Source organism: Symphodus melops (genome assembly GCF_947650265.1).
Source record: "Symphodus melops genome assembly, chromosome: 20".
NCBI lineage: Eukaryota > Metazoa > Chordata > Actinopteri > Labriformes > Labridae > Symphodus > Symphodus melops.
The window spans coordinates 2,457,766-2,484,004 of NC_136710.1; the positions used below are offsets into that span (position 1 = coordinate 2,457,766).

Below are 26,239 nucleotides of genomic sequence, written 5' to 3' on the forward strand. Positions count from 1 at the left end.
ATACCAATTGACCTAGTTCATCCAGACTTGCAACCCAGAGGAATGAATATGGATGGATGGATAAATGGATGGATGATGAATGGTGGGATGAATAGATGATGGATGGATGGATGAATAGATGATGGATGGATGGATGGTGGGATGGATAGATGATGGATGGAGGGATGGATGGATGAATGGTGGATGATGGATGGATGGTGGGATGGATAGATGATGGATGAATGGTGGGATGGATAGATGATGGATGATGGATGGATGGATGAATGGTGGATGATGGATGGATGGTAAATAATAAAATAAATAAAATCCACTTTGGTTGGATTCATGTATCTGATGTCTAAAAGATTCTTGTGGGATAGAATCAGGTTTGCTGGCATTTTGTGAATAAATAGATATAAAATAATAATAATATATTGAGAAGAAAACAAGCACGAGGAGATCTTTGAGATGAACAGATGAAGTAAGAACGATGGACAGATCCATGAAGACGTGTTGACACGAGGAGCCTCAATGTGAGACACTGTGATGACTTAATAATTTGGGAACAAAAGGAAGATAGGAACATCTGGATTGTCGGATTGGAAGAAACAGAGATGCACAGTTTGAACGGAAGAATAAAGAGAACGGGAGAGAACTGGGAAGTAATCGATAAAAACATCCGACGGTTTGAAGGAGATCGGTGAAAAGTTTCATGTTGGACACAAGAAAACTGAAAATGATGAGCAAGCAGAGGGACGGAAGAAAATGGACCAAAGGACGTCCAATGACAGGACCAACTCATTGCAGACGGAGGAACAAATGTGTGAACACAAACATATATCACCTCTCTGATATAAAGACGAATAGTTGGATTACAAGTTGAAGAGTTTTCATCGATTTGAGACTGGAAGCAGAGAAGAAGAAGAAAGGTTGGCGTGGATGGCGAAATGAAACAAAGAATAACCAGACGTGAAGAACGAGAGCGTGTAATCCACACACTCGGTGGATGAAAAGAAAGGTGGATAAATGGAGGCGTGTCCACGATGACGTAGTTGTAGGAGAGTATAAAGACAAGCATGAAGCACATTTTGGATTTTGGGATGAAAAAAATGAACAAATGATGGATGAATGTAAGAAAACAGATGATGGGAAGCCTTTAAAACCAGTAACCTCATCAATGCATTAAATGACAGAAGGGTGAACGGGTGGGTGCATGTATGTACAGAAGAAATGGAGGACAAAAAAGAATGGATGGAGGACTGGAAGAAGGGATTTTAAAAAAACGACTTTTTTTGCATAAATTGAAAAAGTGGATGGATGTTAGAAAGTAAAGGCAAAGTATGATATAGACAGAGGAGCATGTTTCCGTATGGATGGAGGAAAAGATGGACGCAAGGACATTTAGAGAGAAAACATTTACAATATACTGGCTGTGGATGGAAGGAGACGGATCCACGAAGAGATGAATGAATGAATGGAAGAGCACATGAATGGTCTGGTCTGGGGGGGCGAAGGACGCACAGACCTGAATTGTGCTGACTTGATCGAAGGATAGATGTCGATATTGAAAGAAAAATGGACAAAACGTTGGAGTACAATGATCCTTTTTTTTTTTTTTTTTTTCTTTTTGGGGGGGATGTTTGGATGCAACGAGCAGACACGGACGAGCTTTAGAGAGGGACGCATGGGCATGAAAGTCCACAATTAGAGACATTCAGGGTGGAGGGAGGAGGCGACTTGGCCATGGATGGAAGGAGGAAGAATAGTAGCTCGACTGATGGAGGGAAAAATAAGGAAAAAGATGCACGTTTGGGTAGAACGAGAGCGATTTCAAATGTAAAGATTCAGATATTAAAGAGCGTCCGAACGGAAGAGAAAAACCTGTTTATAGACGTGAATGAAACGTGTTGGCGTGTGTCGGTTAATGCAGGAGAAATTAACGTATAGAGGCTTCATGGACCCCTGGATGTGACACAATCTGGATGGATGCCAAAACTATGCAGACAGAAAAAACAAGAAAATGAGCCACGACATTCGATACATAAAGAGAGATAAAGTACCTGTTGCCGATTTGGGTCTGTGTCTTCCTTTGGCCCGTCGTTGGGAATTGCCCATAGTGTTCTTCCTGTCCCAAAACATCACCGCCTCATTCCACCGACACACACACACACTTACTGACTGACTGACTGACTATGAGAGAGAGAGAGAGGGAGAGAGAGAGAAAGAGAGAGAGAGAGAGAGAGGTGTGATGTGTGCATTAAAGCATGTGAGTGAACGAGAACCGAGAAAGTGTGTGTGTGGACGAGAGAGAGAGAGAGGATCACTGAAGCCTTCCTGAAGTGTGTGACCGCATGCCTACGTGTGTGTGTGTGTGTGTGTGTGTGTGTGTGTGTGTGAAACCCAGCATGCGATTGCGGACGAGGGTGATCGAGAGAGTGACAAAAGACGAGAGAGAGAGAGAGAGAGAGAGAGAGGAAGACGTGTGTGAGAGAGCTCGCCTGAGTGCGCTGCGATACGTGAGCTGTTGACAAAGCAGGCTGTGTGCCGTGTGTGTGTGTGTGTGTGTGTGTGTGTGTGTGTGTTATCATCAGTATGGAAGCATGCAGGTGTGTGTGTGTGTGAGAGAGAGAGCGGCGGTGAAAGAAAGTGTGTGTGAGCACCCCAGAACGTTGAAATGAAAGGTTCTATGTTTCCGATGAGCATGTATGTATTTGTGTGTGTGTATACGTGTGCGTGAGAGAGAGAGAGAGAGAGAGAGAGAGGGAGAGAGAGAGAGAGGGAGAGAGAGAGAGAGGGAGAGAGAACTCGCTGTGTTGATTAGCATCCAGCCAGTCGCATCCAGCCGCTGCCATTCAATTCATAAAGAGGCAGGCGGAAAGTAGCCAATCAGGAGCCAGATAGCAAAAGAGGGAGATCGAGTCAGGACGACAGAGAGAGAGAGAGAGAGAGAGAGAGAGAGAGATGGGGATGCAGTGAGGGAGGTAGAGCAAGTAATAAGAAAAAAGGGGAGGGGCTGGCTCAGAGAGAGCGAGAGAGAGAGAGAGCGAGAGAGAGAGAGAGAGAGAGAGAGAGAGAGAGAGGTGGACTGAGTCACCGTCAGCGATGTGAGCAGAAAACAGAACAGAGGGACATTTCGGCCGAAAGTATGAGGACACCTCAGTCCTCACACAGCTGACCAAGTGTGACTGAGAGACACTTTCTCCCAATGACAGGATTGAATGGGCCCCAAGCAAGAAATAATTGGGGCCCCTACAATTCCCAATCAAGTCTGCCATTGTCCCAACAATATAAAAACATGTGATCCAAAAGTTCCCAGGACCATTAAAAGCAGTAAAAACTAGCATGATTATGAAAGTAGCATTCTCTCCGTGCTCCGTCTTCACCCAGCCCCTCCCCTCTGCGCTCCCTCTAAAGCCACGCCCCCTCGCTCACATGCACAAGCCCCATTGGTCCAGAGGCGGATTTCAGCTCCTGCTTTGAGTGTGGAAGTTTTTAACAAGTTTACAACTTCGACAGATTATTGTTTTTTTTTTTGTTTCTTTTTCAGAGCACGTGGGTTATTAATTTCCATCAGGACCTAAAGAGAACTTCAACCAAAATCTTAAATGACTGATCGGCAGGGTTTGAAATACATCATTAAAGTGTAGTGTGATTACTTGTAAGGGTGTCAGGTGTTCATGAAGCTGCTGACTGCAGCGTAGAACAAAAGGAAGTGATGTCATCCTGAGGATTGTTTACCTGCGCTCTCATTGTGTCTTATTACATAAACAGAGCATTTGAATAATGTAAGGAGGAATTTAAAAAAACCTCAGTGTGTGCCTTCAACTTCATGACAACCACATCTCCATGCACATGGCCAGAGCCATAATGAAGTCGAGATTTTCTACTTCTGTGTCGAAGTGTCTGAACGCTCATGTGGCTGAGTGGGAGAAAAATCCCTGCAGCCTGGTTAGGCACCGCAGCAGAAATAATGCTGATGGTTTTTGGGAAGGTTTCAAAAATGTAAGAGTGAAGTATTTGGCTGTCAAGATACTTTTGGCCACATAGTTAAAGTGCAGAGTGAGAAGGAGAAACAGAATTGATGGAAAAGACTGCAGGGGGGGTGATAAAGGTGGAAGGAAAGAGAACGGATTCTGAAAAAAAGAGAAAGTGGGAGTCAGAGGGATGAATAAATGAAGACTGGGTCTGTTCAGACGGAGGAGAGAAATTGAAAGTGACGTGAACGGTGCAGGGAGTGAGATTGAGAGGGTGAGGAGAAATGGGGAGAATACAGAATGAGGAGAGGAGAGATGTTTGATGAAAGGCGAGAATTGGATGTGTGTTGGGGTATTAAGAGAGCACACCTTCGACCTTTATCTGTCCCCCATTTGCCCTTTCATTCCTCCACCTATTCCATCCCTTCCTTTTTTTCTCCCCTTGGAATATAACACATGAAGGTAAACAACAGGTGACACACAAATGTTTCACGGACTGCCGTAACCAGTTCACAACGGAAATCTAACCACATCAAGTGAAATCGTAAACTTTACTCCTTTCCACCACATTTGAGATGTTTGAAAGGCTGAATAACCGAGGCTTTTACGAGTTATGTATCTTCATAACTGTTCTACCTCTTAATCGTCTAAACATTGAGTTATGTTTTATAAAACAGACCGGAAAGTCGGGGGTTCGATCCCCGGCTCCTGCAGCAACATGTCTGATGTGTGGAGGCTACAGTCTTTACGGTTGTCGTCCCACATTTGCTGCACATCATCCCCCACATTATTCTCCAATTATTTCCTGTTTTTATTCACTTTATTATTCTAATAAAGAAAAAAAACTCCCAAAAATGCCTTAAACAAAATGTAGCTCTTTATGCCAACTCATCCTAAGACATTAGCATGCTACCTAGCATGACAGCTACATTCATAATAAAAAAATAAAACATTTATATAATTGTTGGTTGTTTGTTTGATATTTTTACCAAATGGGATGCATGTTTCATTCAAAGTGAGCTACGCAAGTCCAAATTAATCATGCTAACTGTTTGTAGGCGTTAATGTCATTAGCATTTAGCTTTTGCGCGACAAATGCTAGCCTAAAAAAAAGTTGTTGTGACATTGTTTTGGTTTGAACGTGCTGCTTTTTATAAATCTGTCCTCTTCAGCTTCGTCACCTCTTCTTCCTGCTCCCTCTTACTCTCTGCTTCATTTCACATCCTCAAACACGGCGGTTAGGAAAAGGTGCCGACTTCACGGACGAGTCGAGAAAAAGATCCGACACCAGCACTGCACGGATATATTTAGCGCTGGTGTGAAAATGCACCAAAATATACTGTAGTTTCAAACTAAGCATCCACACCCCACAGTGTGGTTAGAGTTCTTTCTTGAAAGTCAATAGTATCGAAGACGAAAGACAAAAAGATGAAACTTTGTTCTGATTTCTACAGACAAACAAGAATGCACTCAGTGCTCTTTCATTGGGATGTTTACGTCTGCAAACAGCTCTCACATTAGAAACAGCCCGAGCGAAGAAACAGAAACATTATTTCACGGCTCATTTCCTCTTTCCCCCCGGAGACACATTTTGGTAAATTATTCTCCTCTTTATTAGGCTTTTTTTTTTAATGATTTTTCGAAGGGAGTGCTGACTGTGTCATGCAGGACGGATGATGTCTGTTTCTCTGTTTTTCTCCTGACACTGTTTACAGGGGACAGTTGACTCTGTAGAAGTCTGCTTTATAAATGAGTGAATCATTTAGTCTACAGCAAACAACTAATCTGAGAAAAATGAACTTTTACCCCAAAGCAAAAAGTGTTATCTTAAAAAAAAAAATGAAGATAAAGATGGAAGCTGGCAAAACGTAATTGAACTAAAATTCAATATTTACTCTAGTTAATACTTTGATTTTAACGGGGCTTTAGGCTATTTTGAAGCATCAGTTACGTGATGATACAACACATGATAGCTTCCATACCAATCAATAAAAACAAACAATTCATGTAATCAGAAATGCAAACATCAAAGACAACCACGAACACCATATTGTGCAAATTACTGAGTACTAGCGTGCTTACAATGCTAACATTAGCATGTGTAGCATATTGACACGATACAGTCCTGACATGTTCAAAATAATTCAATATGAAAATCTCATCTGCTAAATGCATTGTGATGGGATGTGTTTATACCCTAAATAGGCTTTTAACATGATCAGGACCGAAGCAATGGCATCACTGGATCTTGTGTTGACCCTCTCGCCAGCACATGATGAGGAACAGCTGCTGAATACTGAACCTTGACCTGCAGTTTTCATTTCCTCCTTTCCCCTTCTTTCTCAGTTCATGTTCGACGGCACGAGAAACATCATTTTCAGAGTTCAATCTGCTGGGATTCCCCCGTTACAAATATCCCTAAAGCATCGCTAATCCAGGTTCATCCCCCGGGCCTCCCTCCATGATAGCTTTTTAGCCTTTTCCTGTATTCGATTCTGCGCTTTACGTAACAATTTTAAGGCCCAAAAAAGAGAGAGGTGGGACAGAGCTGTTAAAGTGCGAGCTGCTCCTCTTCCTGCTGATTTGCCATTTTTCAGAACATCTCGTTATGTCGACAGCATCGATTTCACACAATCTGCTGCGACTCGTCAGCGATCACTGCGACTAACGGGGACGTTTGCTCCGATTCTCATTGTTTTAGAGATCTGTCAAATGCCGAAGGTGCTTTCTTTTTTTTTTTTTTAAATCGAGCTGTTCGTTTTCCTTGAACACTTTATTTTTACTCTTTCAGCATCTCTCTCTCTCGCTCTCGCTCTGCCTCTACAAACCCTTTCATCCCCATCTCTTTCTCTCACTGTCCCAGAAAAAAGCCAGACAAGGTGATAAAAAATTTCCAACTCTCTGCCTTTTCCGCACTCCTTCTCACGTCACACGAATCTGCCCCGGAGTTCTGTTTTTTTTTTCCACATAGCTTCACACACAGGTTCACTTTAGGATAAGAAATCTTTCCTTCCCACTGCCCAAATCTCCCTTTGAGCACCCATAATATTTACTGTCCTCTTATCTGTTTCACACGAACGTGGCCCGACCTTGAACCAACACGCAAACAATGCAGCGCATGCCGAGCCAAGCCTTCTCATGATCCCAAACTAATGGCTGCTGTGAGAGAAAGGAGGGATCAAAGCAAGGCAAACAAAAGATCTCTATCTTTTGACAACAGCATGCAGGCTTTGTTTACCCTCATCGTGGTCTGGTCCAATGGTTTTCCATATCCACTGACTTTATTAAGGAACATGGCCTCAGCAATGATTTCACTGTTGGTCCAGTGTGCTTCCTCCAAGCAAATCAATCATTGTCTCTGATCAAAATGAAAATGTTGTCCAAGAGGAAATAAATCTTGCTTTCCAGTTAAGATGTTGTGAAGTTTTAAAATCGAACGGACACGTCGAGGTTGTTCAAGGACAGAAAACTTTGTTGAAAGTCGACCCCTCGCTGAGCGTCCAGAGAAATATGGAGCCTTTGATTTTCTTCTTCACGCTTTACACTTCTTATAGTCATACATGGTAACATCAAATGCTGTCTGTGAGAGGGGCAACTGTCTGAATTCTGATGACTTTATTCTCCCAGAAAACATCCAACAAGAACACAAGTTCAGTTTCTGACTGGAGGGGGGCGAGGGGGGGTTAGGGAAGAGAACTGGTTCAACCAAACTTGGTTAGTCCAGCTCTTCTGGGTTTGAATTTGGTGCCAATTTTTATTCAAGGAGAATGTATCAATATTTGGTTTTATAGTCAATATCAGATCAGCATCCATACTCTACTCGACATGCTTGGTTTCTGATTTGATCGGGAAGTGTTGCAATTTGCCAGCTTGGTAAGCTCGCGATCTTTTTCTAGCAAGCTAAACACGAATACACAAATAAAACTGCGGTTCCTTCCTCTGCTGGGGACTCTTCGTCGATGCACGTTTCTTCAGGTAAAAGTGACGATTACTTTGATCCAACACAGAGTCATAACTTGAAATGAGCCTGCGTGATTTAAAACGGCGGCGGGACCAAATCGGGTTGGCGATGGCTGACATGACGTTGTCTGGAGTGACAGAAAAAAGCGTTCAACTTTACAAAGTCACAAAATATCCTGATGTCAGTGAAGCCTTTTTCTTGTTGCCTTGGAAACATAACGTCGGTATGTTAAGACACAGCCTTAGATCATTCAAATCCCTTGTTTGTGTTTTTCAATTTGCAAATTTTTTCAACAACAGAACAAAAAAAAATCTGCACCACACACTGGTTGGTTGGTTGGTTGGTTGGTCCACTGCCTACTCAAAGTAATAACAGTAATGCAACCTCTTTAACAGTTGTAATATCTGACCCAATCAAAAATGAAACTTGTGAAATCAGTTAAAAACAAGATAAGTCCTAAAGCTGTAAAATCACAATAAAGCCATAAAACTCTCACTCATCACCGAGCAACCACAAGGTTCAAAGTCTGCATCCATATAATGTCGCCTTTGATCCGCCGCCGCAAGCAAGAAGCATGGTGAGACATGTAGAAGGCATGAGCACACAAAAACACACAGATGAAGTTTATAAAAGTACTGTACCTTTAAGAGTTCGCTGCGATAAGTTTGTTTTGAGGAAGCTGCAACAAGTCAGCCGTGATCCCCCTCTGGGTCCGACGTGAGTACGAACCCAAATGAGAGTAAGAGGAAAGGGAGGGAGGAGAGAGGAATAAAGAGGGAGGGATGAACAGATCTGAGGAGAGAACGGAGGTGGAGCAACACTGACGGAGAATCAACAAAATCCAATTCACTAAATATTTAAATGAGTGAGAAAAACACAAAAAAAAAAACAAATGTGGGCTCGGGGGTTGAAAATAGAAGAAAAGTGGGGATGTGTTTTTGGCCCATATGGCGGCAGATACCGACAAATCAATACACACACACACTCTGACCTCTCCAACAGTGCAGACATCTGGCCCAGAGTGGATTATGGGTAATTAAGTGCATTTTAATGATTCATGCTGAGCAAGGATTCTGACGGGACACAAACACACACATACATAAAAAAAAAAAAAAATGTGTGTGTCTGTTTCTGTGTGTGTGTGTGTGTGTGTGTGTGTGTGCATACTGAGAGAAAACCAGGGAGATATCTAGCATTACTCTATTCTGCCCCCAAAGTACAAACAGGAAACGAATCACACACGAGTGTAATAATTTGTGGGCAGCACGTCCTTAAAGCCATCCTTAGCCTTTAATCCCGCCTTTATGTGTGACTCTCATCCTCCTTCCTGGAGGCGTCAATGTACACTTCATTCTGTTTTCTTTAAAGGTGCTTTTTATGAGTCTGAAGAATAAACAGCTGCACACATTTCAGTCATCAAAGTGTGTGTGTGTGTGTGTGTGTGTGTACGACCTTGTTCAACAAGATTCCCCAGCTTGTCCGTTTGTCAGTTTGGCCCGAAGCCAAATGTAGAAGATGGAAAAACAAAAAACAAAAAAACCAGACAACACGAGAAGAGCAGGAGTGAAGAAGAGGAGGAGGAGAGAACAGACCAGAGGGGGAACGCCAACGTGTGCAGAGAGAGACAGGAAGTGTGTGGAGGTCAAGACGAGGCGATACTGGTACTGATGATGGTGTTCATACTGGTACTGATGATGGTGTTCATACTGGGTCTGATGATGGTGTTCATACTGGGTCTGATGATGGTGTTCGTACTGGGTCTGATGATGGTGTTCGTACTGGTACTGGAGATGGTGTTCATACTGGTACTGATGATGGTGTTCATACTGGGTCTGATGATGGTGTTCATACTGGTACTGATGATGGTGTTCATACTGGGTCTGATGATGGTGTTCATACTGGTACTGATGATGGTGTTCATACTGGGTCTGATGATGGTGTTCATACTGGTACTGATGATGGTGTTCATACTGGGTCTGATGATGGTGTTTGTACTGGTACTGATGATGGTGTTCGTACTGGGTCTGATGATGGGGTTCGTACTGGTACTGATGATGGTGTTCATACTGGGTCTGATGATGGTGTTTGTACTGGTACTGATGATGGTGTTCGTATTGGTACTGGATATGGCTCTGGTGTTGGTACTGGTAATGGTGTTGTTACTGGTTCTGATGATGGTACTGATGTTGGTACTGGTTTAGGTGTTGGTACAGGTACTGGTGTTGGTACTGGTTCTGGTGTTTATACTGTTATTGGTACCATTTGTTTTTTGTACTGGTACTAACACTTGTGTTGGTGTTGGTACTGGTATTAGTGTAGATACTGGTACTAGTTGTGGTAATGGTATTGGTGTTCGTGTTGGTATTGGTATTGGTACTGGTACCAGTTGTGGTATTGCTACTGGTACTGGTTCTGAAAATACATCTACAGATGGTCCATGGAAAACTCACTTTTGAATATAAACTGTACGTAAGAAGAGCGGAAAAAAAGAAACAACCCCAGAGCGGATCTGGATCTCTGTTTGCACCATTTCTCTTCACAAACTAAAGAGACGGCAGAGCTGTGAGCTGTTGAAATCATCAACGAGTCCCTGATGTAGAACAAGATATGTGACGTCCCCTGGTGATATCAGTGCTGCTCTTCCAGGAGCCCAGAACAAAAACACTGTCGACGCATATGAAGAGAAAAAAGACGACAGTGAACCAAGTACAAGAAAGAAACACGACATTTCTCCTGTTTTCTTGGGTTTGTTTTAGTGGTTCTGACGTCGGGTTTAGACTCAGTGAAAGCTGAAAACACTGTGAGTCTTTATTAATGATTTACTCACAATGTCCTCTGTGTACTGACATCAGTTTTAAGTGACTCTTTAAACAGAGTTTTTTTTTTTTTTTTCGGCCATGTTGTTCCAGCTTGTTCATCTCTTCACAGCTCAAGTGTAACTTGATCATCTTATTCTGAGGGAGAGGAGTGTCAACATCCGTCACCTGCGGTCTTAATCTTCCTCTAAGGCCTCCACGTTTGCATTAATACATGAGCGTGTGTGTTTTATATGTTGATGCGTGCGTGTTGATAATCCGCTAATCCACCCCCCCCCCCCCACACACACACACACACACACACACACAGAGCCAGATTACGACGAGGAGTTTGATAAGAAAATGTGGGAGGAATTAAAACACATTAGTGTTCCTCTGCTCACAACAGGACAACATACTGTATATATTTTCTTTAACAAGATAACAAGGCTTTTCAACTGTGAAACATGTGATATAAGAAATGTTGATAAAACAGTAAACAGCTGTTTGTTTAATTCAGATTAATTGCAAAAGTATAAACTGATAAAACTGACAATTATCTGTAAAACTGATTGACTCAACATTTAGTCAATAAAATGTCAGATTTGTTTCTAAACAAAGGTTGCAAATAAAATCAAAACTTGAATTTGTTTCTGATGAGAAACCAATCATTCAGAACCTCAACTTTCCATTTACAAACCAACGAAAAGCAACAAATCCAAACGTGTAAGAGGCTGGAACCAACCAATACTCAACATTTTAACAATGAAAATAATCAAAAGCAACCGAATTTTTATTTATTGATATCCTTTTGATCACAGATATGTTACTCAGTGATTCACTGTTGCTTCATTGTAAAGTTTAAAGATTTTTTAAAACACGTTTGTTGGTTGATAAACTGCAGCCTTAATAAGGTTTGCTAAAAAAAACAGAAAAGGCCCAAAGTATCGACAACTGGCTCGAAAGCAGAAAACGTAACTTTCCAATAACTTTACGACCTGGTATGTTACATCATGGGAATCTTTATTAAATGCGTTCCCAATGATTGTGATAAGAGTATGAAATCAGTGAATGCTGGCCATATAAGGAATGAACAGCTGCACATGTTTGAGTGATATCAGTGTGTGTGTACACAGTTTAATCCACAACAGCAGGTTTGTCCATTTGTTCAGCCGACAGCAGCCAAATACTGAAGATTGTGAGACCCCTGAACGCTGAGGGAAAAACCAACAACACACGCGAGGACACTTTTATGAGAGCATCTTGTATTAAAGTGGGTTTCTTAGGAGCGAACAAAACAGATTTCCTATTAGAATAAATACAACTCTGATGTCTCTGCCTGGAGATAAAAAAAATAATTTAAAAAAGCACTAAGAAAGCTTATCAAATCTAAGGCTACCAAATAAGATAAGCAGGTGTAATGAATTAAAATGGCCAGCAGGGGGAGACTCTCGTAATTGCAAAAAAAAAAAAAAAGTCTGCTTCGACTTCTCCCTTGATTTTTTTTTTTCCATCCTGTAATTAAACAAACATGGTGTCTCCAGTGGGCTCTCAATCAGAACAATAACAGAAGATGACATCAAGGCTGGCGGGGGGAATCATGGGAGTGATTCTCTCTGCTACTCCACCCGCTCCCGATGAAAACTAAACCGACCTGAGGAGGAGAATATATCTACATGCGAGCTAACTTATCCAAGTATTATTTACACATCAAGTTTCTGTCACATCGGCATCAGACAGCTTCCATTTCTTTGTGTAGTAGTCTTTGACGTGACATCAAATGTTTCCACGGCAACGATAAACATGTAGCCTCTGTCACGGCGGTTTTTTCAAGGGGGTGGCCTCTTTGACCTTCAGTTGCCACAACACAGAGCTGATAAATATCTTGGTCTTGTTTAGGTTGTTGTATCCTACTGAAAAAAAAGGTTGTTTATTTCTCCAATAAGTTAGTTTGTTTGAGGCCTGATTTTTTAGCTAGCCACCATTAGCATCTCATCATGATTACTAATCAGTTGAATACTCCCACTGGGAGGCTTCAAAACCAACAATATTTTTTTCTGCTGAAAATGTGAGTAGAAAGCTTCCATCATTACCAGAAGTCAAAATTCAGCTGTTGTGACTCTGTGCTGGGAGAGAGTGGTCTTACATAAGGAGATATCTGGCGCAGAACCCCGATGTAGTTATATAACTCTGGTTTGGGACAGATAATGTGGTCATGGTGATGGTGTGTGTGGAGGGGAGGGGAGGGGGGGGTGCATGGGGGAAAGATTTCAGCGGACCACATGGGGACGAGGGAAATGTAGATATTATTCCACATCTTTCCATCTTTCCCCCGCTGACTTCTTCTTCAATCTCTTTATGTTTGCTGCTTCATTGCCTTGCCTTTTCTCCCCTCTCTGCTTTCCCCCCCTATCCTCACACCTCCTATCCATCCTCACGGCCCTTTTTATCTTCTGTTTTAACACTTTCTTGTCCTTCTGACACCCTCAGAGGATCCCTGCTTATTCAGCCATCCATCATCTGTGTCAGACTGCCATGTTAGCATCCACATCCTGAGACAGAAAGCAGATGAATTGGACAAAAACAGGCAGGTTAAGTGGGGAAGAAATACAACTTGATAGATGGATTGATGACAGAAGGACTGTTTCAGTTTGGGAATAAACAAACCAGACAGAACAATAATGCACAAAGAAGGAAATCATGCATAAATACTGTAACTTTTTTGAGGAGAGTGTTCAACTTTCAGTGCTCCCTCATCTGCTTGAAGCAGAAACACCCTGAAGGCAACACTGATGCAACCACAGAACACAACATCTCCACTCACTTGATTTCCTTTGTTTGCCTTCACGCTGTATTACATGGAGCAGAGTTAGTACAACATGGCTGCGGTTTTTAGTTTGCACAATAAAAACTATTTATTCGACATTAATTCATCAAGTTAGCCGAAACGCTGCATGCTAATAGACAGGACAGGCAACTGCTTTGGGCCCCAGGCCAGTATGATGCCCTGAGGGCTGACAAACTTTGAACCAGAGCAGTGATGCAAAGTATGGACTTCAGTTCTTTAATGTAACGGTTACAAAAGTCTCCATTGGTGAGAAAACCTTCGACGCACTAAAAGGTGAAGCTTCTTTAAAGTGTAACACATTGTAGCGTAACGCATCGTAGCGTATCGCATTGTAGCATTACGCATCATAGCGTTACGCATCGTAGCGTTACGCATCGTAGCGTTGCGCATCGTAGCGTAGCGCATCGTAGCGTAGCGCATCGTAGCGTAGCGCATCGTAGCGTAGCGCATCGTAGCGTGATGCATCGTAGCGTGACGCATCGTAGCATAACGCATCGTAGCATAACACATCGTAGCATAGCTTAACGCATCGTCGCGTAACACATCGTAGCGTAACGTATCGTAGCTTAACGCATCGTAGCTTAACGCATCGTAGCATAACACATCGTAGCATAACACATCGTAGCATAACACATCGTAGCGTAACGCATCGTAGCTTAACGCATCGTAGCTTAACGCATCGTAGCTTAACGCATCGTAGCGTAACGCATCGTAGCGTAACGCATCGTAGCTTAACGCATCGTAGCTTAACGCATCGTAGCTTAACGCATCGTAGCGTAACGCATCGTAGCGTAACGCATCGTAGCGTAACACATCATAGCATAACGCATCGTAGCGTAACGCATCGTAGCATAACTGTACAAAGCCCTTTCAGCCGTGTTGAGGTCATTTACAGTCGCTAACTCAGGTAAAGGGACCCACTTGTGTCTTCCTTTAACATTATACTTTATTGTAAATAACTACATGCCACTAGCAGAACAGTACAATGAATCAGCACTTTCGGCTATGGGAGGGAAATATTATTTGTTGTTCTTGGTCAGGACGTTATTATTACCAAATTGGTGTTTGTTTTTTCCTCATAGATTGATGTCAGTCTGAGCAAACAGACAGATTCTATGATAATTTATTCTAATCTCTCAAACAGACTGTTATGTAACAGGAGATCCCTGTTTCGTGCGACTGCCATCCTGTTCAGCGTGGAGCGAGAGCGTCCAGATTGTCACCAATATGCTGAGAAGACTGCGAGCCAGACGCCCGAGTCAGGATCTCAGCCTGCATGTATGAAAACAATACCGACTTCAGCCAATGGTGTCACATCTCTCACGTGTAAGATTTGGCTGTGAGCAGCTTATTATACAGTTAAAGTGCAAAAGGAGAGACATATAGTCTGCAGAAACATGTTCGGTGGAAACGTTGAATAAACGAGTAAATAAAGGCCAACGATAATATCTACTGTGGCAGGGATCTAGAAGTCTTGTGCATTATCTTTTCTAATAAAACTATTCTTAATGAAGCTAACGAGCTGGACCATTCAGTAAACAAAAGTAAGCGAGGACAAAGTCCGTTAACAGGTCTCAACCAATTTCAAGGAGAAATGTAAAATCTAGCATTTAAAATACTGTACTGATCCAAATTCAATTCCCTCCTCCTCCTCTCTAGAGTGGATGCTCACGCTGAAGCTTCAGTGTTTAGCCAGCTTTGCATCGGTCCTCCTTCTAACCTCTCTGCATTTTTCAAAAGCATCTGTTGGTTTGCTTTTTCCTGGACATCTTTTTTATTTTGACACTTTCTCATTGAAAACTTTCTATTCAGGGTGTCAGTGGCCAATGTATGAAGCTCCAAGCATGTGACTTGGGTTAGAATCTGACCTGTGACTCCTCTCTTGCATGTCATTCCCCATGCTCTCTTATGACTCTATCCACTGTGCTGTCTCCATATAAAAGGCATAAAACACACACACACACACATTTCTATTCAGTTGAAAATTGTTAGAGTGCAGCCCAACGTTGGTTGAGATTACAGTTAGCCTGTCTTTAAGGTGAACAAGGGGGAAAATATCCTCATTTTGGAGGGTTTAATGATCCATATTTGAAATTTCTTGGGCGGCCATTTAATCCTCCAGTGTAAAGATGTAAAACAACACAAGCAGACAAACACTCCACGTTCCTCGTCTCGCTCTACACGGTGTAGCTGAGGGAGGAATTAGACCTGCCCAGTGTTTGGCTCTTTAGTTCTGCTCTATTATGCTCTTTAATTTCACCCTTCCCCCTGCAGTCATAGCCGCTCGTCTCTTAATCAAATAATAATCAGTGCTGTTGGTCGTTGGTCGAACACTTAACTTCCACCGGAGCCCCAGAACAAGACGAATGCATCAGGAGAGAGCAGAAAATCCTTTCAGGGCCAAATCTGTGGCTGCAGATGCAGCCGGGCTGCTTCTGTTTGTTCGAGGGATTTGGTGACAGACTGAGCCGTGCAACATTTGAATAACAGCCACAGATATGATTACGAAATGAATTATAAATATGGAGCAGTGTAACAGTGTGTGCTTGGTTAAATGAAAAACACTTCAAATCATCCGAATCTCTTCGAGATGCTCAAAGACAAACTCCACTGTCGCTGCTGAGTGAAACTGGAGAGAAGACAAAACAACAGTGGTTTTTAAATTTTAAAGTAGGTTAAAGGGGGTCGGTGTTAAACCCACTATCTTTCTCCCAGCAGAGGAGCGATTGTTGTTTTAATTCAGCGTTTTACTGAAGCTATCCCCATTATCTAGAACCAGGCTACAAGACTCATTTTTATTAAATCAAATTGTTTCAGGATGAAACCTTTTTTTTGTTTTTAATGTCAAAAAGTTGTTGCTCGTTATTTTCCAGACTCTAAAATTAATCTGCAAATTGCCTTTTTTTCCCCATTTCAGTCCAAAACACAAAGGCCGTTAATTTCTTATGAAAAGCAGCAAATCCCTAAAGAAGCCGGAACGAGCAAATGTTTGTTTATTGTTGATTAGTAAATGACCCAAATGATGGATTCATAGTTGAAATCAAAGATTTTATATTTTGTCTTTAACAGCTAATCGACATCAGATGAAGTCGTGTTCAGGTCAAAGTTCATATATTTGGTATAACTGTCTGAACTTCAACATTTGAAGCGTTTGTCATCCATGACATTCAAATGACATTCAAACTAACCAAACGGATAAAACTTTGACATTTATGTTTTTTTTTTCTCAGAGTGCCGGCAGCCTTTTTAAACCCGCGACCCCCGAAGACTTTCTCCGTCGCCAACCGATTAGCAACAACAACAGGTGATGTCATCACAGTGAGATCCAAACTGCTGCTGGTTGATGACATCACCGCACAAACACTGGAGAAGCGTGGGAAACCACATCACACTTTGTGGTAATCTGAGCAGGCTGCAGCGCAGGAGACAGAACCCCTAACCCGAACGCTGCATCCATGTCTGAAGGTGAACACAGCTTGGTGTTTATTTAGCCTTATTATTATGCTGTTCTGTGTCACATGGCAATGCTTAGACTTTGTAAACATACATGTGTGATCTGCACTGACTCGTTGCAATAATGCAGTTTTTACCTTGAAACAAAAAAAAGGAGAAACTCGAGTAAAATCAACGTGTTCAAAGTGTTATCTGGCTGTCTAACCATGTACATCAGAACGTGCAGTAAACGCCTAGTTGGAAGTGGAAGTATCCTGAACTGAAACCGGAACCATGAAGGATCCTCGAGCAGTCAGAGCGAATCCAAACCGTATGAACTGACCAACCAGAAATGTCCGAAAAGCGATGGGATGTCCAACACTTACTAACCACCACATGCTAACAACATTCAAAATCCATCAAACAGACGTTGTTCATCGCTCCATTTGGACCCGAAGCTAAAGCAGATAATGTACATCTCCCAGCCCGTGTGCCCTGGGCGGCGCGCGAGCACTCTGATCCGCCGTCCGCTCTGCCACAGCCGTTCAGCTCTCACACATTCCTCCAGACCAGAGCGAATCGGCTAATCCCTGGAGAGCAGATAACCTAATACTGCTTGACATGCTGTGGCCAGACACCAGGGGGGGGGGGAGAAAAAAAAAGTTCTCAACTGTAATCTGGAACTAAAGGAAGATGAAGACTTCTACAAAAACGACATGTTCTCCGTGGAGCGTCGTGTGAATCAACCAGCCGTTCAGTTCAAATGTCACCGTCACATCTGGGATTCTGCAAATCCCAAAAACTCAACAATAATTGGTTTAAGAAGCTGCAATTTGGTGCATTCAAACACTTTCTTGACAGCATGTGCACATTTTAAGCGTCTCCGTTTGTACGTTTAAAAACTTAGCAGCTGAATAAAGAAAGCCGTGGGATGATTAGTGATTGTCAAACTTACGCACTGTGGGCTGGTAATGTCACAGAAATAAACGCTGCTACAAGTCTGAGAGTAATTTTCTGTCTCAATGAAGGTTTCCATTGTTGGGGGGGGGGGAGGGGGGGTTTAGTCAAGGATGAAGCTTAATCCCTGGCTGTGAAATTGGCCTCTAATCTCTTCGGGAGGTAGAGAGAAACCGATGGGACACAAATCTACGCTTAAGCAACGAAATGCCCTCAGGAAGCGAAAAACCAAAGAATGGGACCTCTCGCAGATCCGGCGAGGTGAATCGCACGCTATACGCCAGTGACATGTTAATTACTGGGCTCAACATGTGACTTTTATCACAAGTTAAGTTACCGCGGAGGGAGAAATCGCCGGCTGCAAAACCACAAATAAAAGTCACCGTGACCAGATTTGCTGCTTGTCGACAGGCCAGTAGAGGTCGCTGTAACGCCGACCGAGTTCTACATTCAGTCTCTGACTCGGGTGCAGAAGCCTTTACGACTTTGTCAGGGAAGCCAGGAAAAGTAGAAAACGTCGCCTTGAACTCTGAGACGACTCACACAGGCAGACAGATCTGACGGCGTATTCTCCGCTGGGATTCCCAAATTTAGCTCCAAACTGCTGTTTAAAAAAAAAACAGACTCTGTACAACCGAGCAAATATGCACGATGACACGCGGTGTTTTAAGGGGTAGAGCGCGTGCATGTACGCTTCAGATGACGCCGCTAGTTTAAGCAGCGTGACACGTTTAGCACGATGGAAATCCCCCCCGGAGGAAGGAAGGAGGCAGATCTTAAAACACACACATCCATCACTTCCTCAGATTTACATTTCTGCACTTTGTTTAAATCCACTTCTTTCTTTGTTCGCAGCCTCTCGCACTCCTGACACCCCCCCCCCCCGTGCTCGCCTACGAAGCCTTCAAGGTTCTTTTTCATCTCGGCGAAATGTCAAAGACACTTGTTGCTGAGGCGACGGCGGCGACAGCAGGAGATCATCAGCTGAGGTTGGCGTTCACCCCGTGACACCCAATTCACACTTCAGACACGTCTCAGAAAACCCGACAGACGGCTGAGAAACAGGATCTGAATTATTACCAAAACTCTCAGTCTGTTTCCTCTCGTCCTCAGTGGCGTCTAATCGAAGCGTTCCAACCTGAAGCGAGTCGTTCCTCATTTGAACCCGATGATGTAGAAATAGATAAATGAAGAGGCCCAAGATCAGAGCCATCTGAATCCAGCACAACCAAAAACACCAGCCTGACCTCAAGTCCAAGTCCTGACCAAACCAAACCTGAGTGGTTCATATCTTTAGACTTCGGCTGGGAACATCCCAAATGATGAGCCACGCACGGACAGTATTTAAGTTTTTGTCTTTAACAGTCAACAGAATATAAAATGTAGAGATATGGTAACTAGATTGAGTCAGGCAGAAAGACCCCCCCCTCCCTCCCCCCCCTCCCCCCCTCACCTCTCTTCTGCTCCTACCTGAGTGCAGCTCAACTCTGACGATGTCCTGCAGCCACAAACAAACAAACAAGAAGCACGAGTGGAAACGAAGAAAGAAGGGCAACAGTAGATGCACCGTCTTTCCCGTCTTCTAATAGCAAATGGAGGGAAACGAGAGGGAGGGGAGTGATGGATTGACTTTGTGTGTGTGTGTGTGTGTGTGTGTGTGTGTGTGTGTTCTTCTTCTGCATGGATAACTCAAGCCAGACCTTTCCTGCCTCCCCCCCCCCTCCACCCGGGGCAGGATAGAGAGTTCTGAAATCGAACGACGACTCCTGCTCTCTCTCTCTCTCTCTCTCTCCTTATTGAACGCCCGATGTCGCTCGACCATCTCCTCCACTCACTCACTCTCCCCTCCATCTCTCCGTCTGTCACTCTACCCTGTCACCCTACTCTCTCTCTCTCTCCGTTTATCTCCACATCGCTTCACCAGCCCAAAATTATTAAATAACAACTTCTGACATTTCGTCTCCGTCTCGTCCTTCCTCACAAATTTGCTCGCCCTTTTTTTCCCCCCGCAGCAAACCCAGTGACGCCCGGTGCACACGCTCTCACAGGTGGACCAGGATGTCGTGCTATATCTGCGTTTGTTAGCATGATCCTAACGCATACTAGAAAAATGCCATTAGCTACTCAGGCTAACCAGATTAGCATCCAGTAATTATGAATCTTACGTAACGAACAAACGTCGTACTCACAGGCACGTGTTTCATTAAAGTCTGTGCAGACCAACTTTAAAAAAAAGTGCCGACTCATGCTAGCCTAGCCTGCCGCTCTGATCCAGTGACCTCCGCTGCCTCCTTTTAAACGTATAACGTCGTCACCAGTCATAAACTTTAAACACGTAGAACGCTTCCTTCTTCCTTCTTCCTCGTTTCCTCTTCGACTTCCTATCCGTGGTCGAATAACAGCCCACCTGCTTCAATGAGACGCACGACTGTCGCAGGAGCCACTTCCTGACAACAGAGCCATTAGATTAGTGAGGTTGGAGGTGATAAAAAAAATACGGTCTTAGGGAACAGTAGAAGAAGAAATCGAAAAAAGCACCGCTCTGCACACATCCACAACTCAGAGAAGTGTCACAACTACATGATCCGAAAGTAAAGCATGAAGACAGATGAGGAAGGAGGAGACTGATTAAAAAAGGATTCGCTTTAAATTTTTCAAGATCGTCGGGACATGGGGTCGTGAAAAATGGCGTGCAAGCCCGACATGTGGGAGGTAATTTTTCACGCTCCGAGTCATGAAAAAACAGCTTTTTTTTCCACATCTTTTCACAGCCTTATTTTTGATGCAACCGCATTTACCATAAATCCGACTCCTCCGAAGCCCAAGCCCGCCCTCCAGAAGACGAGGGGGAGACAGTTGAATATGAGATCTGACATGCTTAAGTGGAAACAGATGAAGGTTGGAGGGAGGAGGAGGAGGAGGAGGGGAGACAAGGTAACAGGCAGTTATAGCAGCTTCTGTGTCTGTGTGTGTGTGTGTGTGTGTGTGTGTGTGTGTGTGTGTGTGTGTGTGTTTGGGTTCAGACGTGACCAGAGGCGAGGAGCAGCAGCGAGAAGAGACGACAGAGAGGGGAGGAGAAGGAGGTGTGTTTGTTTTCCTTCTCGTCAGGAGGAGACAGGAACTAGACGAGGAGGTGGAGAGGAGCGCCAAAATAAGAGCGTCAAATAACCGCTGAGTCTGCAAAATCTCCACGCTTCCATGACAACTAATTAAAAAAAAAAAACAGAAGACGATGTGTTTGATTCAGAGCCTGCAAGACGATAATCAGTAAGTGAACTGTTTCATTCTTGTTTTAATGGAGAGATCTCGTGGAAAGCTGCTCATTCACCGTTTCCACGATGTTGCGACGAGCGGTCGTGTTACCCGCCGCTGTACGCCATCGCTCACTGAAAAACTGCTCCATCAGCATTTTTGCAACAAAAAAACAAGCTAAACATTTTGATTTGAGGGAGTGAATCAAATCCAGGTGTCACAGAGTTTAGAGTCAGGAGTGCAGAATATGGAGTTTTGGCGCCCCCTACAGGATGCTGCAGCAAATCAAACTGTATTTATGGAGCACTTTTAAAAACAACCAGAGTTGTACAATTAGATGGCATATATGGACTAAATTACCACAGCATGGTAAAAGACACAATTTGGATGAAGTATCAGACCGTTCGGACCCCAGGAAAGTTAAAAAAAGGGACAATGAATATAAAAAAACATTTCTGTAAATATACTAGAGTTCGCCAAAAGCTCATTTTCATATGTTGTTCCTGTGCAAATTTTCTGAAAGATAAATTCAAACATTGCCAAAAGCTACAAAATAGAAACAACATGGCAGTGATTCAGTAGTCATAAATTAGTGGAGGCCACATGTCAAACATCGAGTGCAGGGGAAAGGCTGCGTCTTCAGTCTGGCCCTTAAAATGCCTAAAGAAGGGAACAGCTCGTCTTCTCTTTGACCTCGAGCGAGGAGCAGCCGGGAGCAGCCGGGAGCAGCCGGGCTGGTGACCTGAGAGAAGGAGGTGGAGGAGGACCTGATGACCGAGGAGTCAGTGCAGGAGAGATGCTTTGGTAAGAATCAACGAGCTCACAGCGAAGCTTTCACTCTGCTTCTGCGTGACAGCCGGAAAAAATGTGTTTCACAGATTTGGAGGAGAGACGTCTTCAAAGAGAGAGAGAGAGGATCAGAGTGATGATGATGTCAGAAGTAAACACACACACACACACACACACACACAGAGTAAATTAACTGTGGTAAAGAAGAAGCAGATTTGCACAAACAGCTGGGCTCTACTGCCACCTGGTGGTCAGGACGAGAACTGCTAAAGCGTCATTTCTGGTTTGTTGTTGAGCTCTCACATGAACTCTGATTAAATGAAGCTATAAAACGTGTTTTTGATTCAAGAACGAGCCGCAGAATCAGGAACATGTTGTTTTTTTAAGGCGTGCGGTGATAAAATATGAGAACAATAATAAACAACACTCACACAGATCACTCCTGAGAGGCTTTAAAGGAGGAACTCAGACACCAGGTGAAATACACAAGAAAAACAGATTAAAAGGCGAGTTTAAAGGCCTCATTTAAGATGAGACACTTTATAAAATGTACTGGTCAATTTTATTTATATAGCACATTTAAAACAGCGAGTAGCCAACCAAAGCCTGTCTCTACAATAAAAAGCCCAAAAATAAATTCTTAAAAAAATTACAGACTTCACAAAAAAAACTGTTGCGCTGACTAAAGACAAAACAGAATATATAAGATGAAAATACGCAACATTAATAAGAAGGAAGTGTTTTTATCCGACAGTCGGTCAGCGGGGAGGAAGTCTCCAGTAAAAACCAAAGAGAATGGAAGAAGAAGACGAAGAGCCTCTGCAGCAGAAACACATTTCAGCTCTTTTCTACATGAACATAACTGAACGTAACTTCTCACTTTATCTCAACGGACACATAAACGTAAAGAAGCAGGCGTCCATTACCTCCTTGGATATCATGTTCAATGACTTCTCCCTGACTTTCCAGGTCTTGTTTTTTTGCACCCTCTCCTCGGTCTCTGTGTCTGTAAACTCTCTGAGCTTGTTTTATTTACAGTAATTTTACATTATTTATGTATTTTGAAGCAACAAGCTGAGAAAAAAAACAAATTCAAAACTGCCCATTTGGGGCTGTTAGACTATCTCAGTTTGTTTGTATCATAACAGACATTTATAAAAACTCTGAATTATTCATGATCTCAGGGATAGACAGACATTTATGGACTAACACTGAAATATTTAGTTTGCATGAATCTAGACGATAATAAATAGAGGAACCATATTCAAACATAACCCGGAACTTTTTAGCTTTTATATTTTGAGATTTTTATTTTAGTCTTAAAATAAAATATAGGCAAAGTGTGTCTAGTCTGTCTACAAACCCCCCAATGATGAAAAGTCCATCCTCTCCGTCTTCTGTCTGCTACACTTTTCAGAAAATGTGTGCTCAAACAGGGGGGTTTGGGAGTTTCCCTCCATGACATCACAAAGGGCAGTAGCCCCTCCCCCCAGGTGGGTGACACTCCCACAGCTAGGTGTTTGTTCTGCCCTCTGAGTCTGCCTTCTCACCGTAAACAATAGGACATGGAGCGAGAAAGCAGCGAGTACACCCGAGCCCTTCCAGAGAGGGGGCGTGGTCAGACACAGCTCATTTACATATTTAAAGCGACAGACACAGAAACAGCCTGTTCTGAGCAGGGCTGAAATAGAGTTTATAGACATGATCAAATACAGGATCAGAGTGGATTTACAACAACACACTTCACAGAAACAAAAATAGACTTCTATTAAAGCAGCGAGGGAATGACAAAGTTGAGGGAGAACACGGGAAAGACTGAAGCAGAAAAAGAATCAAAACAGAGACAGAGACGTCTGCGCCACTTTTGGTTTTATTTTTGTAGAAGCCGTGCCAATTTCCTAGAAAGAGTTGTAGAGTAAAATCCCCCCTGAGGGTGCAGAGCTTCCCTTACACCGCTTTTTTTTTTTTAAATGTTGTACAACCTGCAGTTCTTCCCTCGTTCTACTTGGCAACTGAACTGAAAAAAAAAAGGAATGAATCTCTTGGGGCTGAAAGCGGCTTGAAAAATGGTCAAACTGAACCACAAATGGAAAAAAAAAAAGAAAGACTTACATACAGTCACAGTAAGACAGAATTTTCTGCCTTTACCAAAAGTTTCATAACCAAAGAGACTGTAGTAGGAGTAAGAAGGTGGTTTATCTTTAAACATTTATCCAAACACAACGTTCAAACCTCTCAACACCATGTAAATAACTTAACTGGTTATGTCACGGCTGGAAGGTCAGTCTTTGTATAAAACTGGGCTCCAGCAGGAGGATACAAATATGTTTAGAAGTGGTGCTACACGACCAGGGGGAAAAAGGTAGTAGGGATATTTCCTTGAATTTCTCCTTGAACGAAAGCAGAAAAGACTGGATCCACAGCTTTCATGAGATAATCCCAGAACGCTCCGTTGGACCGTTGTAGCTTCGCTCTTCTTGGACCTTCATGGTCGTTTCCTCAGGGTGGGACACTTTGGCACGAGACTCCAGTTTCCAAACACAGACCCGATGGACTGTCATCGCAACAGTCCATTCATTGCTCAGAGCATTCACCGCTATAGCCAGACAAACCAAGATGGCGCCTATTTTCCCTCCCTCGCCATCCTAGCAACCTGCTATCCCCATCCTCATCGGCCATTATCCCCATTGGTGACCATCCTGACATCGGCATTCCTCACCATACCTTATTCCCTATTATCTCAAATGGTCCATTTTCCAAACGCCATTGTCCGCCAAAACGCCATTCCAACATGGCCACTTAACTTCCACTCTCAGCGGCCCCTGTCCGTTCCCCTTTAGCGTTTTCAGGCACCAATCGTCAACCCAGATGGACGTTATTATTACTGAAAACCTACAAGATCTTCCTCAGACGCTTTCGGACCGCCGTGCAGACAGGAAGTCACGCTCAAATCGACTCGTCAGAAACGCTTCCTCTGAAAGTAAAAGAACAAGCAGATGATGCTTCTTGAGATATTTGACCCGACTGAAGCGTTGAAAATGTTGTAGCCCAACACTAAAGGTTTTGGTAACGCTATAGCGTCCTCAACATAAAGACAAGCCTTTCTCTCTCTCTCTCTCTTTCACTCGTTCGGCCCGCAGCTGGAGGAAGCGAGGGATGATGTTAGGAGAGGAAGAGAGAGAGAGAGAGAGAGAGAGATACACTTCAAATGATTTGCATGTGAAATAGACTGGCACTTAGATCAAAAACTCGGGCTGGAAGTAGGCAAACACACACAAACACACACACACACACACACACACACACACACAAACACACACAAACACACACAGTCTCGTCAGTGTGTGTGTGTGCGTGTGTGTGTGTGTGCAGTGACAGCAGCAGCCCTGTGAGAGCACAGAAGCATGTGAGGCTGATTACAATACATTTACTGCTGAGTCTGTCTAGACAGAAAGAGAGAGAGAGAGAGAGAGAGAGAGAGAGAGAGAGAGAGAGAGAGAGAGAGAGAGAGAGAGAGAGAGAGAGAGAGAGAGAGAGGAGAGAAGAATGAAGATGAGGGCCAGACATAAAGTTAAAGGCAGGAAGATGAAAGACAGATGTATTATGGAGGAAGGAAGAGGTACGACAGCAGAGAGTGAATGAAAACATTCAGATGAATCAAAAGAGTGACTGACCAGTGCTCGTTTATTGTTATTGGGCTGGGGAATCCTAGCTATGAAGACCACAGAGTCATTATCAAGATGTTAACTGAGGGTATAAATAAATAAGATTCAGGATCATTTTCTCATAGACTTCTATGAGACTTCCTCTTGTGGATTTCAGACCCAAACCCTCAAGGTAAAACATGTCGACGTCCCTCTTTAGCACCACTTTCATCAGACCAAATCCAAACTTTGTAGTTGCATCGCCTCGTTATTATTATCACTTCACTTTTAACCAAACATCTTCAGAAGGGAGAGTCTATGGGGATTGTAGTCTCGTGCCAACGTGCCTCCATATACTGTACAGCGTCTCTGAGTGGGCGGGGCCGTCACATATGGCCGCAGGGCAAATGGTTGGCCGAGTATGGGTTCACGCAAAAAAAAAATATCAACCTTGAACGACCTTGAATGTGAGTAGTTGTGCCAAACTGGCTGGAGAGAAAACTGCACAGTCAGAGAGCGCACATAAACAACAGACAAGTGTGTCATTGTCGTGCAGCCTGATCGTATGAGTCACACACACACACACACACACACACACACAGGAGGTA

At 43.3% G+C, this 26,239-nt stretch overlaps 1 protein-coding gene across 3 annotated transcripts in view; it reads right to left on the reverse strand.

Moving 5' to 3' along the window:
- The window catches only part of nhsl2 (NHS-like 2), a 102,643-nt gene that overhangs the window by 58,751 nt on the left and 17,653 nt on the right, over window positions 1-26,239 (reverse strand). Inside the window, exon 1 of one of the 3 annotated variants that reach the window (XM_079371977.1) lies at window positions 2,040-2,730. The exons of the other annotated variants lie outside the window; for them this stretch is intronic. Within the exon in view, the coding sequence (XP_079228103.1) occupies window positions 2,040-2,118 (79 nt within the window). The 5' untranslated portion in view covers window positions 2,119-2,730. Of the gene's footprint in view, window positions 1-2,039; window positions 2,731-26,239 lie in introns of those variants that run through there. 3 annotated transcript variants of the gene reach the window in all.